General features: G+C 33.0%; 1 protein-coding gene across 1 annotated transcript in view; it reads right to left on the bottom strand.

The window, feature by feature from the left end:
- Positions 1-1,580: 1,580 nt before the first annotated feature.
- The window catches only part of LOC143054006 (60S ribosomal export protein NMD3-like), a 33,900-nt gene continuing 21,430 nt past the window's right edge, over positions 1,581-14,050 (bottom strand). Inside the window, exons 11-15 of the mRNA XM_076226845.1 lie at positions 9,008-9,123; positions 6,054-6,126; positions 5,230-5,339; positions 3,870-3,940; positions 1,581-2,881 (exon numbers count right to left, since the gene is read on the bottom strand). Of these exons, the coding sequence (XP_076082960.1) occupies positions 2,742-2,881; positions 3,870-3,940; positions 5,230-5,339; positions 6,054-6,126; positions 9,008-9,123 (510 nt within the window). The 3' untranslated portion in view covers positions 1,581-2,741. The remainder of the gene's footprint in view (positions 2,882-3,869; positions 3,941-5,229; positions 5,340-6,053; positions 6,127-9,007; positions 9,124-14,050) is intronic.

The raw sequence follows: 14,050 nt of genomic DNA, 5'->3' as shown, positions 1-14,050 counted from the left end.
TTAGTGCTATGGTACAAACGTGCACCTTACACAATTCAGACAATGTTTTACTTTTATAGGGGTGAACTGGGTCAAAGTCACAGTGACCTTTCTTCAAATAACATTACACACTGGCCTCCCATGATGCATCAGTTTGTTTAACATTAGTTCTAGGCTACAAATTTTACCCATACATTTGACTGTTAAAATGGTTGAATATACTCAGATGTGGATCAAGGATTTTGATAAACAGTGGGCTGCCCCAAACTAGATAACATTTGGAATGGGAGTGTAAAATTTTTATGCATTAACCATATATGTAGCTTCATAACTTATAAGGGTTTTATGTACAACAAAATATAATAAACAGCAACAAACAAAACCAAAACCACTGAATTAACACCTCTAGACTTGTGACAGGCACATAAATAAGGCCGTTAGTTTTCTCGTTTGAATTGTTTTACATTGTCTTATCAGGGCCTATTATAGCTGACTATGCGGTATGGGCTTTGCTCATTGTTGAAGGCCGTACGGTGACCTATAGTTGTTAATGTCTGTGTCATTTTAGTCTTTTGTGGATAGTTGTCTCATTGGCAATCATACCACATCTTCTTTTTTATACATACAGAACATTGGTAACACATGTCTTGTATAATTTCCCTCAAGTTTTACCTTGAAATTTTACAGATTTTTGTATATTCAATTTTGTATAAAAAGTAAAAGTAAGTACATTTGTACATGTTGTATGATTGCCCATGAAATGACTCTCAACCAGAGACTACAGGAAGAGGTTTTAAACAGCTAAAAGTCACAAGCTGAGCCTTTAAAAAAATCCATACTGCATAAAAAGCTTTAAAATGTCTGACATGACAAAATGAAAACAAGAATGTGTCCCGACTCCCAAGTACATGTATGCCCCATCCGCACTATCATTTTCTATGTTCAGTGGACCATGAAAATGGGATAAAATTCTGCACAAAATCACCAGACTGGAATAAAATTTAAACTTGATTTGTAACTTGTCATGATAAAACAATTCATCAATTATTAAATCAATATATTCAAGCATGACAAACAAATTTGGAAAACTGATTATTATAAGAGTGAATTTTCTAATTCCAAGGACCATATATAACTCTGCACAAAATTATCAAACCGGAACAAAATTTGAACTTGATTTGTAACTTGTCATTAGTAAACAATATACCAAATATCTTCAAGCACAAAAACAAAAGGTGGAAAACTTATTTGCTGGACAGACAGACAGAGTGCAAACCTGAAGTCCCCTTCGACTTTGTCGGTAAGGGACTAATAAATTTGGAATGTGTTCATGGGACACAGATGATAACCCTTCTTGCATATCAATAGAGTAACATGTATTCCTGTGGACTTCGGCCTTGTAAGATAGCACACTAAAGAACAGATGTCAATTAAATGTCTTTAACAAGTCAGGATGGTATATTGCTACACAACATTTAAGATGAATAATGATTATACAACTGGGTGTTAAGTATCCACCTATCAATCAAATTAGTCATTATCAAAACATAAAAAAAAAATAATAGGGTTAATGTAGAAATATCAACATAACACAATGAAAATAAGGTATAGAAGTTTATTACATATTTTTTGTTTGTACATAATATTATCAAGCTTGTAGTCATTTTGGGAAACAATGAGGGCCAGATTATAAAATACTATGCATTCAAAACAGAATTGTAATCTAGAGGATATTTGATTTTGCAGTTTTGTCAAATTCTGAACACAAGCCTCTAGAAAATTTGTACTTTAAAATGAACATTTGAATTCATGGTTGCCCACCAAAATTAGTATCGAAAGGATAAAAATGAAGACTATCACTAAATGATCATAATTTAAAAATAAATAACAATTAAAACATTAGAATCTGAAATATTCAATTGCTTTATCTACAAGAAGAAAGAAATTAAGTCATGAAAGTTGAAAGATTTGTTGTTTTACACTTGTTTTTTTCGAAGATAATTGGTTCAGTTCAAATCCCTCAAAATATAAAAACTGATGGCCTCGATATAGCCAATAGTTTTGAAATGGTGTAACACACTTTCAATCAACCACATAGGTTTCAAATACTAAACTTTCCATAACAAAAAACTAAAATCCATAAAACAAAAGCACTTCTTCAATATGCAATAACATATGTGTAATGTTAAGAGGTGATTTAGAAGTAAAAACAGATACAAATCTTACTTCATTTATTAAGTTGATACCGAAGATTATGGGTCAAAAACAAGTAAACATTTTAATCAGATAACAGTTATAAGCTTTAACTATCAGTAAATAGCAAAGGAAATAGCAAAGGAAATGTATCATTGTTAGAATGTTGGAAAAAACTTACAAAACTGATAATTTGTACAACTTATATTATGTCAAGATTTTTGTCTTCGTTAACAAACTACTTCTTTATCTTATAACTCTATGTTGATTTCACTGATATATATATCAAAGCTCAAAACAAATCAATAGATTCCTGGGTTTCTAAAAAAATTGAATTTGATTTTTTTTCTTTCAAATGTTTGGGTTGAGAATACACAATTTTTCTGAAGTGTATTTATATGTTAACTATCCCCTGACTCTCAAACTTTACATATGTCCTTCAGAAATTTTATACAGTTTGTGAGGTAATCAAACAGCCAATTTTACACATCACTAACCTCTAGAAAAATTACTTTTTTTAATTATGTTAGAAAGAATAATTGTTTGCAACAAAAATATAAATGAATATATCAGTCCATCATCATGTCTGCTCCATCTTCTCCGGTAGCATCGGTAGAAATATGTAAATCATCAAGCATCTCTTGGAGACTGATCTGTGGACATTCTTCATCGTCTGTGTCATCTGCATCAACTGCAAGCTTGTCAGCATCTGAAATGGTATATTGTACAATCAAAACTTTCTGGGTTTGGAGATTTAATAAAAGTTTGATTTACACAGGTATTTTATTCATTCGTTATGTATTATGGTATAAGTGTTCAATTTAGACAGGTCAGTTGTATACAAAGTTTAACATGTATTTGACATTGAGAAGTTACAAGTTGATCATGTTTCACTCTGAGTCTAGTATCTTTGATAAATATAATTCATTAAATGTAATTATTCATATCTGAACAACATTTTCACACTTAATAACAAGATTAGCAAAATGTATTCCTTTTTAAACCTGATTAGTAATTAAGACCATTTAGGTATATAGATTCTACCACTGCATTGAGTGTGATACAATATTTATGCACTCGAGACAGTTAAATATTAAAAATTAAATATTGAAAATTTAACTGTCGAGAGGGGATAAATATCGTATTACATGAGATTTGGTGGTAGAATCTGTTTCTCTAATGATTTTCAAACAATATGCAGGCAAATGTATCCCTTCTTTTCGAATGATCTGCAAAAAGATGTGTTCTTTCTATGTGACGTCATCAGGCATGGACTCTTTTTTCATGCCGTCACAATAGGAAATTCAGAGGAAAGCAAGAAAATTCGACGTCATAATCGACTTTTAACCAATGAAGAACTGAGATCAAACGAACCACACGTTGATTAAATTTTTTTATTCAATGGGTGCAGAAAGGGATAAATTGACGAAGAATTAGAGAAAAAAGTTTAACACACTGTGTAGCCCAAGACGAAACTTTAGACCAAAAAATATTATTTTAAGGAATATATGAAATGACCACATCTCCTTTTTATGTCATTCATAATTTTGAGAGCACCGAAGATTATCTCTTGGTTTGAATGTGGTTTTGCTCTGTCTTTAGTTTTCTATGATTGTCTTTTGGTCATTTCTCATTTATTGTCATATCATTGTCAGTTTTATATCCATTCCAGTATACTTTCGTGATTTAATTTTTACCTTTATATATATCCACATTCTTTCTGAAAGCCTCATCTTCTTCTAGATCCTCAAGGAAGTCAGTATAATCTCTAAAATATTCAAAACAGGAAGTCAGTGATTTTAGCTGAATTCATGATCTATTCCAAATTTAGGTGCATTTCATATGGTAATAAAAAAGTAAAATCACAAAATACTGACCTCCAAGGAAATTCAAAACATAAAGTCCCTTATCAAATGGCAAAATCAAAAGCTCAAACACATCAAAGGTAAACTGCTTCAATAAAAGAATACTGTCTTTTGACAAAACTATTGCAGCCAAAATAAAATAATAACCACCTAAACCTTAAAGTTGATACAGTTAATAACATAAAGCAGGATTCTGCTGCACTTAGAATTTGAGGTAGCAAATTTGTCAGCTGTTTAATCAGTTTGTATAAAGCAAACACTATTCCTATAGGCATTTAAAAAAAAATATACTGAGAAATTAAAATGTATAGATGACTTTTAAAGTCCTGCACTTTCCTGTCTATTTTCTTTGTCATTGTTATTACTTCACATTAAGAAACAATTGTTCAATGATGTCATTAAAGCTGATTGACCTCCTGAGAACCAATGTTATTCATTTATAAACAAGAATGCGTCCAAAGTACATAGATGCCCCACTCACATTATCATTTTCCATGTTCAATGGACCGTGAAATTGGGTAAAAAATCTGATCTGGCATTAAAATTAGAAAGATCATATCATAGGGAAAATGTGTACTAAGTTTGAGGTTGATTGGATTCAATTTCATCAAAAACTACCTTGACCAAAAACTTTAACCTGAAACTCCCACTTTCATTTTCTATGTTCAGTGGACCGTGAAATTGGGGTCAAAAGTTTAATTTTGCTTTAAAATTAGAAAGATCCTATTATAAGCAACAAGTGTACTAAGTTTCAAATTGATTGGACATCAGCTTCATCAAAAACTACCTTGACTAAAAACTTTAGCCTGAAGCGGGACAGACAGACAGATGAAGGGAAGGATGCAGGGAAGGATGCACGGAAGGACGCACAGACAGACGAACAAACAGACAGATGCACAGACCAGAAAACATAATACCCCTCTACTATCGTAGGTGAGGAATAAAAAAATCACTCCAGATTGGTCTGTATAAGTTGCAAGACTAATACCCCTCCTTCATGGTTTAGTTGCTGCTGTGAAATTCAGTATTGTGATACTAACATTTTGATAATTTTGACTTTCAGCATTGGTTTCAAAGGACAAACAGACATGGTGAAACCTGTATGGCTCCATGCTCTGTTTGCTGGCATTTAATACATTGTAATACTGATTATAGCTATCTTTATAAGTGGAAATATATCTAAAGTAAATACCTTTCGTTACTAGACGTATCTGCATGAAGATCGTCATGGAGATGCTTTAGTTTCCATTTCCTCTTTTTATTTCTAGAATTCTTGTTTCCAAATATCTTTTTCACCAGCATCTGAAAAAAACAAACTATGTTGAACCTTGAACTTATAACTATACCTAAAAAAGCATTGACACAATAATGGATGTTACAAAAACATATATAAACCAGAACCTTTATGTCTAAATCTGAATGTTTTATGAAATCATTGAATACACATCTCTTTTCATTCATTTGTCAAACTTACTCCTGATCCCCTGTTTGAGACTGCGTGCCTCCAGGTATAATACCACCAAATCATGGTACGTCACATCCAGTTGTATACGAAAGTAGGTCTAAAAAAATATTCCCTTGAATTTGACAGTTGTAGAAAATTAATTATAAACATGTATTTTGGGTGTCTGAAAGCATCATTTCTTTTTGATTTGATGGTCTTATAAAATATTTTGGAAAGTTAAGGTTACATAGTTACCAAAGCAGGTAACCAGTAAATAACAGTGTAAAAATTGGGTTGTTTACTTCCGGTGATGGTTACTTTCTTATATGCAATGAAATGTAGTGTGAAATTTTCACTGTAGCACTGGAAAGGATTAAACTTTATACATGCAAAGAATTTCTTTGGTTGAAATAAAGGTAAATACTGTACAATTTTTTTTAAAGTGCCAATTTAACAAAGACTAATAGGGGAAAATCAATGGTGGTAGTACGCCTCCACTGTACTGAAACTGCCTATTTTCTATATAGTAAAGACTTAGATTTTCCCGTACTTATTTTGAAAGTATAACTCACCACATCTGGTATCTTGTCGGCCTTCATTTTGTCAAACTCTGCATGGTTCAGGTTACAGTTAGTAAAATTAAACCTTCAAAGAACAAAATACATGTAACTATTCATGTTTATGTACATTAATGAAAAGTAATTTTCAATAAATATTTTTGTACGAACTAAATAAAGCCAGACAATATGTTTTGTTTGTCATGGCCTTTTATTATTTGACTATATGGTATAGTATGAGATTTACTCATTGTTAAAGGCTGAACAGTGACCTATTATAATCATAGTCATTTTGTCTCTGGTAAATATTTTTCTCATTGGCAATCATACCATATCTCCTTATTTTAAAGTTTACATTTTCACAGAAAACTACTGAACTTTCAATTTATACAACTCTCTGCATTCATTTTCAAAGATGATTTTTATTTCCCATTTTAAGGCAAGTGTAACCAGGTGCGCCGCAGGGCGCAGCTTTATACGACCGCAGAGGTCGAACCCTGAACAGTTGGGGCAAGTATGGACAAAACATTCAAGCGTGATACAGCTCTGAATTTGGATTGTGATCAAATTTTTGACAATACATGGTTTTTTTTTACACAAAACAAATGTCAAGATTTTACAAATCAATTAAAGATTTCTTCTTCAAACTTTTTAAATCTAAAATTAAATAGTTGACAAAGCATAGGTTTCTGACACAGAATGAATGTGGTCTAATGAACTTAAAAGTTTTTTTTTTGCCTTTGAGCAATTCACTATGCTGTTGAATATTAATCCTCTCAAAAAAATGTTTGAAGAAATTTTCTTTTTATTTATGAAATCTGAAATGAGAAAAATTTACCCCCCCCCCCTTTTTTTTTCACATCCCCGTTTCCCATTTTCCAAAACTGATATCAATTCAAATTTCTAATGGAGTTTGCAACAATAACTACTCTTTTAAATACATCATAAAATATTAAAATGTAAAATAAAGTGCTTGTTATCACTGAATGGTAAAGATTGGTTGGTAGTAAAAGTGAATATACATTGTTTATTGTATAAAACAATAAAAAAAACTTCATCAGAAACATTTTATATTGGCAAATTTCCAATGAAGTTATTTACATAAAGTTATTGGCAAATAAAAATAGAAAATGACATCATAGTCATGTCTGGCAAATGTCAAACATACACTATCTAAAATTTTTTTAGATAAGATAAGGAAAAAAAGCTTCATCAGCAACATTTTATATTGGCAAATTTCCAATGAAGTTATTTACATAAAGTTATTGGCAAATAAAAATAGAAAATGACACCATAGTCATGTCTGGCAAATTTCCAACATATATTATCAACTACTATTCTATACAAAGAAAGATAACTCCAATTGAAAATTAATTGCTATTGCACAATATTGTGCAATTAGATATTTCTTGCTATTGTGCAATACTGTGCAATTGAAAATTTCTTGCTATTGCACAATACTTGATATGGAATCCTGATTTGGACCAACTTGAAAACTGGGCCCATAATCAAAAATCAAAGTACATATTTAGATAAAGCATATCAAATAAGCCCAAGAATTTAATTTTTGTTGAAATCAAACTTAGTTTAATTTTGGACCCTTTGGACCTTAATGTAGACCAATTTGAAAACTGGACCAAAAATTAAGAATCTACATACACAGTTAGATTTGGCATATCAAAGAACCCATTTATTCAATTTTTGATGAAATCAAACAAAGTTTAATTTTGGACCCCCATTTGGACCAACTTGAAAACTAGGCCAACAATTAAAAATCTAAGTACATTTTTAAATTCAGCATATCAAAGAACCCCAAGGATTCAATTTTTGTTAAAATCCAACTAAGTTTAATTTTGGACCCTTTGGACCCTTTGGACCTTAATGTAGACCAATTTGAAAACGGGACCAAAAATTAAGGATCTACATATATAGTTAGATTCGGCATATCAAAGAACCCCAATTATTCAATTTTTGATGAAATCACACAAAGTTCAATTTTTGACCCTTTGGGCCCCTTATTCCTAAACTGTTAGGACCAAAACTCCCAAAATCAAACCCAACCTTCCTTTTATGGTCATAAACCTTGTGTTTAAATTTCATAGATTTCTATTTACTTATACTAAAGTTATTGTGCGAAAACCAAGAATAATGCTTATTTGGGCCCCTTTTTGGCCCCTAATTCATAAACTGTTGTGACCTCAACTCCAAAAATCAATCCCAACCTTCCTTTTGTGGTCATAAACCTTGTGTTAAAATTTCATTGATTTTTATTTACTTATACTAAAGTTATTGTGCGAAAACCAAGAATAATGCTTATTTGGGCCCTTTTTTGGCCCTTAATTCCTAAACTGTTGGAACCAAAACTCCCAAAATCAATCCCAACCTTCCTTTTGTGGTCATAAACCTTGTGTCAAAATTTCATAGATTTCTATTCACTTTAACTAAAGTTATAGTGCGAAAACCAAGAAAATGCTTATTTGGGCCCTTTTTGGCCCCTAATTCCTAAAATGTTGGGACCTAAACTCCCAAAATCAATCCCAACCTTCCTTTTGTGGTCATAAACCTTGTGTTAAAATTTCATTGATTTCTATTCACTTTTACTAAAGTTAGAGTGCGAAAACTAAAAGTATTCGGACGACGACGACGCAGACGACGACGCCAACGTGATAGCAATATACGACCAAAAAATTTAAATTTTTGCGGTCGTATAAAAATTTTATGTTTTCATGGTCCAGTTAAAATTCAAGATAGATAGGTATCTCGTTGAAATTTAAAATATTGTTCTAAATATACATGTTATATTTGTTGCCAAAGGCTCTCTAGCCCTGACCTGAACAAATTCTTTCTGGTCTCTAGATTCAAAAGTTTATTGTCAAGACTGATTTTTTTGGCGGGCCAGTCATTAATTTATCAACCAATCAAAATGAAGTATAAAAGTCCATGCTATATATAATGCTATATTAACTTACCCTAAAACTGAGTCCCCAGGATGCAGTAAATGACCTAGATGTGTTCTACAGAAATACTGCTGGTCACTAAGTCCAGTACTGGTCACCTGATTCACACAAACGTTGGCTAAAACATGCTGTAAACAAGTAATGCTTAGTAATTAGTTTTCCTAACCAACTTTTTGGGGCACAATATAAAATTATGGAGATGTGGTATGAATGCCAATTCTAATGAGACAACTATCTACCAAATTTCAAATGAAGGAGATGTAAGCAATTATAGGCAACTCTAAAGCCTTAAACAATAAGAAAAACACACACTGTATGGTCGGCTTTAAAAGGCAATGACATAAAAAATATGAAACCTAGAAAACTAACAGCCTAAATTATAACAAAATAATTGGGGAAGACTTCATTTAAGTATTTGATTACAAAACCTAAATCACATAAAATAAATGAGGAATTTGTCCATGGGTTACTGATGCTGCCTCTGTTTGCATATAGCTTTATAAAGGGACATAACTCAAGAACAGTAAAAGTGACTACTCAAATTTGTACTTGATCAGTGTTTTGTGGCAATAAGTATTAAGTATAAGTTCCCTAACACTTAGTTCAGGTAAAATTAAGTTAAAGAACGAAGAAAAAAAATCAGCATTTTTTTTTATTTATAAAAGGGGCTTAACTCTAGACAGGTAAAAGTGAGGCCACCAAAATTCAACCTTGATCTGTGTTTTGTGGTAATTAGCATTGCACATAAGTTTCATAGAATTTGTTTTTGGCAAATTAAAGTTAACAGAAAGGAAACCAATTGTTGAACAAACCAAATCTGGGACAGACAGACAGATAGACAGTGAAGGATAAAGCTTGTAGTTGTACTGCCTCCCCCACTAAGGTGGGGCCTATAAATATATGTGAGATTATTAACAGAAATTTTGTATTACAAAGACAATACAATTTTAATTCCACTTGCCAATGGAAGATAAATCTGTCTAAATAGTTACAATAGCATGGAATAAGTGAGTGAAAGCTAAACTGCCTCTTGATTATTAGAAATAAATAAATTGTGTATTTTTTTAAAAATAAAAGAAGAGCATGTCTGAGGACATGAACGTCCCCCTCAAGCTTTGCAACAAAATTGCGACAGACAGTCAAGGGTAACACTTAATGCCCTGTCTCCTATGGCGTTATTTTTCATAGAAAACATAGCTCAATTGAAATAAGTTCAACCTGGTTAAATGTATAGAAACAAGCTTTACATAAGTCTGTTATAGAATCATTGAAAGCATGGTTAGGGTTTCTCTTTCAAAGGGAAGAAACTCTATATTCCTACCTTATGAGAGACAGGAGTTTTATTTGGTTTGTCTTTATCTCCCAGGGGAAGTAACTCTAAATTCATACCTTATAAGACACATGAGTTTTATTTGGTTTGTCTTTATCTCCCAGGGGAAGAAACTCTATATTCCTACCTTATGAGAGACAGGAGTTTTATTTGGTTTGTCTTTATCTCCCAGGGGAAGTAACTCTAAATTCCTACCTTATGAGACACATGAGTTTTATTTGGTTTGTCTTTATCTCCCAGGGGAAGTTACTCTAAATTCCTACCTTATGAGACACATGAGTTTTATTTAGTTTGTCTTTATCTCCCAGGGGAAGTTACTCTAAATTCCTACCTTATGAGACACATGAGTTTTATTTGGTTTGTCTTTATCTCCCAGGGGAAGTAACTCTAAATTCCTACCTTATGAGACACATGAGTTTTATTTGGTTTGTCTTTATCTCCCAGGGGAAGTAACTCTAAATTCCTACCTTATGAGACACATGAGTTTTATTTGGTTTGTCTTTATCTGTCAGGGGAAGTTACTCTATATTCCTACCTTGTGAGAGACAGGAGTTTTATTTTGTTTGTCTTTATCTGCCAGGGGAAGTTTCTCTAAATTCCTACCTTGTGAGAGACAGGAGTTTTATTTGGTTTGTCTTTATCTGCCAGGGGAAGTAACTCTAAATTCCTACCTTATGAGAGACAGAACTTTTATTTGGTTTGTCTTTATCTGCCAGGGGAAGTAACTCTATATTCCTACCTTATGAGAGACAGGAGTTTTATTTGGTTTGTCTTTATCTGCCAGGGGAAGTAACTCTAAATTCCTACCTTATGAGAGACAGAACTTTTATTTGGTTTGTCTTTATCTCCCAGGGGAAGTTACTCTAAATTCCTACCTTATGAAAGACAGGAGTTTTATTTGGTTTGTCTTTATCTGTCAGGGGAAGTTACTCTATATTCCTACCTTGTGAGAGACAGGAGTTTTATTTTGTTTGTCTTTATCTGCCAGGGGAAGTTTCTCTAAATTCCTACCTTGTGAGAGACAGGAGTTTTATTTGGTTTGTCTTTATCTGCCAGGGGAAGTAACTCTAAATTCCTACCTTATGAGAGACAGAACTTTTATTTGGTTTGTCTTTATCTGCCAGGGGAAGTAACTCTATATTCCTACCTTATGAGAGACAGGAGTTTTATTTGGTTTGTCTTTATCTGCCAGGGGAAGTTACTCTAAATTCCTACCTTATGACACACATGAGTTTTATTTGGTTTGACTTTATCTCCCAGGGGAAGAAACTCTATATTCCTACCTTATGAGAGACGGGAGTTTTATTTGGTTTGTCTTTATCTGCAAGGGGAAGTTACTCTAAATTCCTACCTTATGAGACACGGAACTTTTATTTGGTTTGTCTTTATCTCCCAGGGGAAGTAACTCTAAATTCATACCTTATGAGACATGGGAGTTTTATTTGGTTTGTCTTTATCTCCATGGGGAAGTAACTCTAAATTCCTATCTTATGAGAAACAGGAGTTTTATTCGGTTTGTCTTTATCTCCCAGGGGAAGTAACTCTAAATTCCTACCTTATGAGACACAGGAGTTTTATTTGGTTTGTCTTTATCTCCAAGGGGAAGTAACTCTAAATTCCTACCTTATGAGAGACAGGAGTTTTACTTGGTTTGTCTTTATCTCCCAGGGGAAGTAACTCTATATTCCTACCTTATGAGAGACAGGAGTTTTATTCGGTTTGTCTTTATCTGCCAGGGGTAGTAACTCTAAATTCCTACATTATGAGAGACAGGAGTTTTATTTGATTTGTCTTTATCTCCATGGGGAAGTAACTCTTAATTCCTACATTATGAGACACGGGAGTTTTACTTGGTTTGTCTTTATCTCCCAGGGGAAGTAACTCTATATTCCTACCTTATGAGAGACAGGAGTTTTATTCGGTTTGTCTTTATCTGCCAGGGGTAGTAACTCTAAATTCCTATCTTATGAGAAACAGGAGTTTTATTTGGTCTGTCTTTATCTCCAAGGGGAAGTAACTCTATATTCCTACCTTATGAGACACAGGAGTTTTATTCGGTTTGTCTTTATCTGCCAGGGGTAGTAACTCTAAATTCCTACATTATGAGACACAGGAGTTTTATTTGGTTTGTCTTTATCTCCATGGGGAAGTTACTGTAAATTCCTACCTTGTGAGACACAGGAGTTTTATTTGGTTTGTCTTTATCTGCCAGGTGAAGTAACTCTAAATTCCTACCTTATGAGAGACAGGAGTTTTATTCGGTTTGTCTTTATCTGCCAGGGGTAGTAACTCTATATTCCTACCTTATGAGACACATGAGTTTTATTTGGTTTGTCTTTATCTGCCAGGGGAAGTAACTCTAAATTCCTACCTTATGAGACACAGGAGTTTTATTTGGTTTGTCTTTATCTGTGAGGGGAAGTAAGGCCGTTTTTATTAAATAAGTTGGTTTACGGATCCGCCGACCCGAATTTTCGCTAATTCAAATAAAAATAAACGCACATTTGCCCTTAAAAATTATTTCCGCCGACCTCATATTTATCGATTTACTAAGAAAAATTTTAAACGGTATTTTTGTGTTTACGTTTCGTAATTCTGGTTCCTATTACTGCATTAAAAAATCGTGAACCAGTGCACCGGAAACGTGACTGGTTAGCTGTTCACGTGTTTGCGCATCCTTAAACCCTGACTTCCGTTTAGGAACCAGACGATATCAGGGCATGGTTTGTTTACTATGAATGAACCAGTGTACATCCATCTGGATGTGGACGTCCTAAACAATTCAATATTATCAGACAAAAAATTTGTGAAATGCCTTCGTCATGAAACCATAGGTCAAGTCATTAATGAACAATTAGAAAACTTTAATGTTGTGATTGAAGAAATAAGGGCCGGCAGTAGTGACCACGGCAAAATAAATGACAATGGAACCGTTACACCTGAAACTACACCGGTGGACGTTCTTATCAACTTTAATACCAAGTACCTTATGATAAAATGCCGGGAAATTCAAAAACACCGGATAAAGAAAAACAATTTACGTGAGAAAACAAACAGCCTAATTAAATGTAAAAAAATGTACTAAAAAAAATTAACAAATATGTAACACACCAACAAACAATATTAAACCACTGAATTACAGGCTCCTGACAGTAAATTTCTGTTTATACTTTTAAATACTGTCTGATATGCTCTGTCCTTATAGGTGTTGACATGCGATATGCTCTTAGATTTGCCTTTATCTTTTAATATTGACTTGTTCTATGTGATGTGTTTTTGTTGTCGCATTTATCAATTCCACAAAACCTACAAAAGATGCTGAATAAAAGGTATTATCAAAAGGCTTTTCAAGTTTTACAGAACTATAAATAAGTCTTTTCAATCAAGTTTAAATTATTTTTTTTTTTCCTCCTACCCTATTTTTTTGTGGCTGATATCCGTAAACCAAGTAAAAAAACAAAAACTGGAAAGATCTAGTTTAAATTTATTTTTTTCCCCTCCTCCTACCCGAAGTTTTTTGGGCTGATGTCCGTAAACCAACTTATTAAATAAAAACGGCCTAACTCTACATTCCTACCCTATGAGAAACAGGAGTTTTATCTGGTTTGTCTTTATCTCCCAGGGGAAGTAACTCTACATTCCTACCTTATGAGAGACAGGAGTTTTATTTGGTCTGTTTTTATCTCCCAGGGGGAGTAACTCTAAATTCTTACCTTATGAGACAC

The sequence above is a fragment of the Mytilus galloprovincialis genome, chromosome 12 (assembly GCF_965363235.1).
Source record: "Mytilus galloprovincialis chromosome 12, xbMytGall1.hap1.1, whole genome shotgun sequence".
NCBI classification, from domain to species: Eukaryota; Metazoa; Mollusca; class Bivalvia; order Mytilida; family Mytilidae; genus Mytilus; species Mytilus galloprovincialis.
This window is presented reverse-complemented; position numbering and strand designations above follow the sequence as displayed.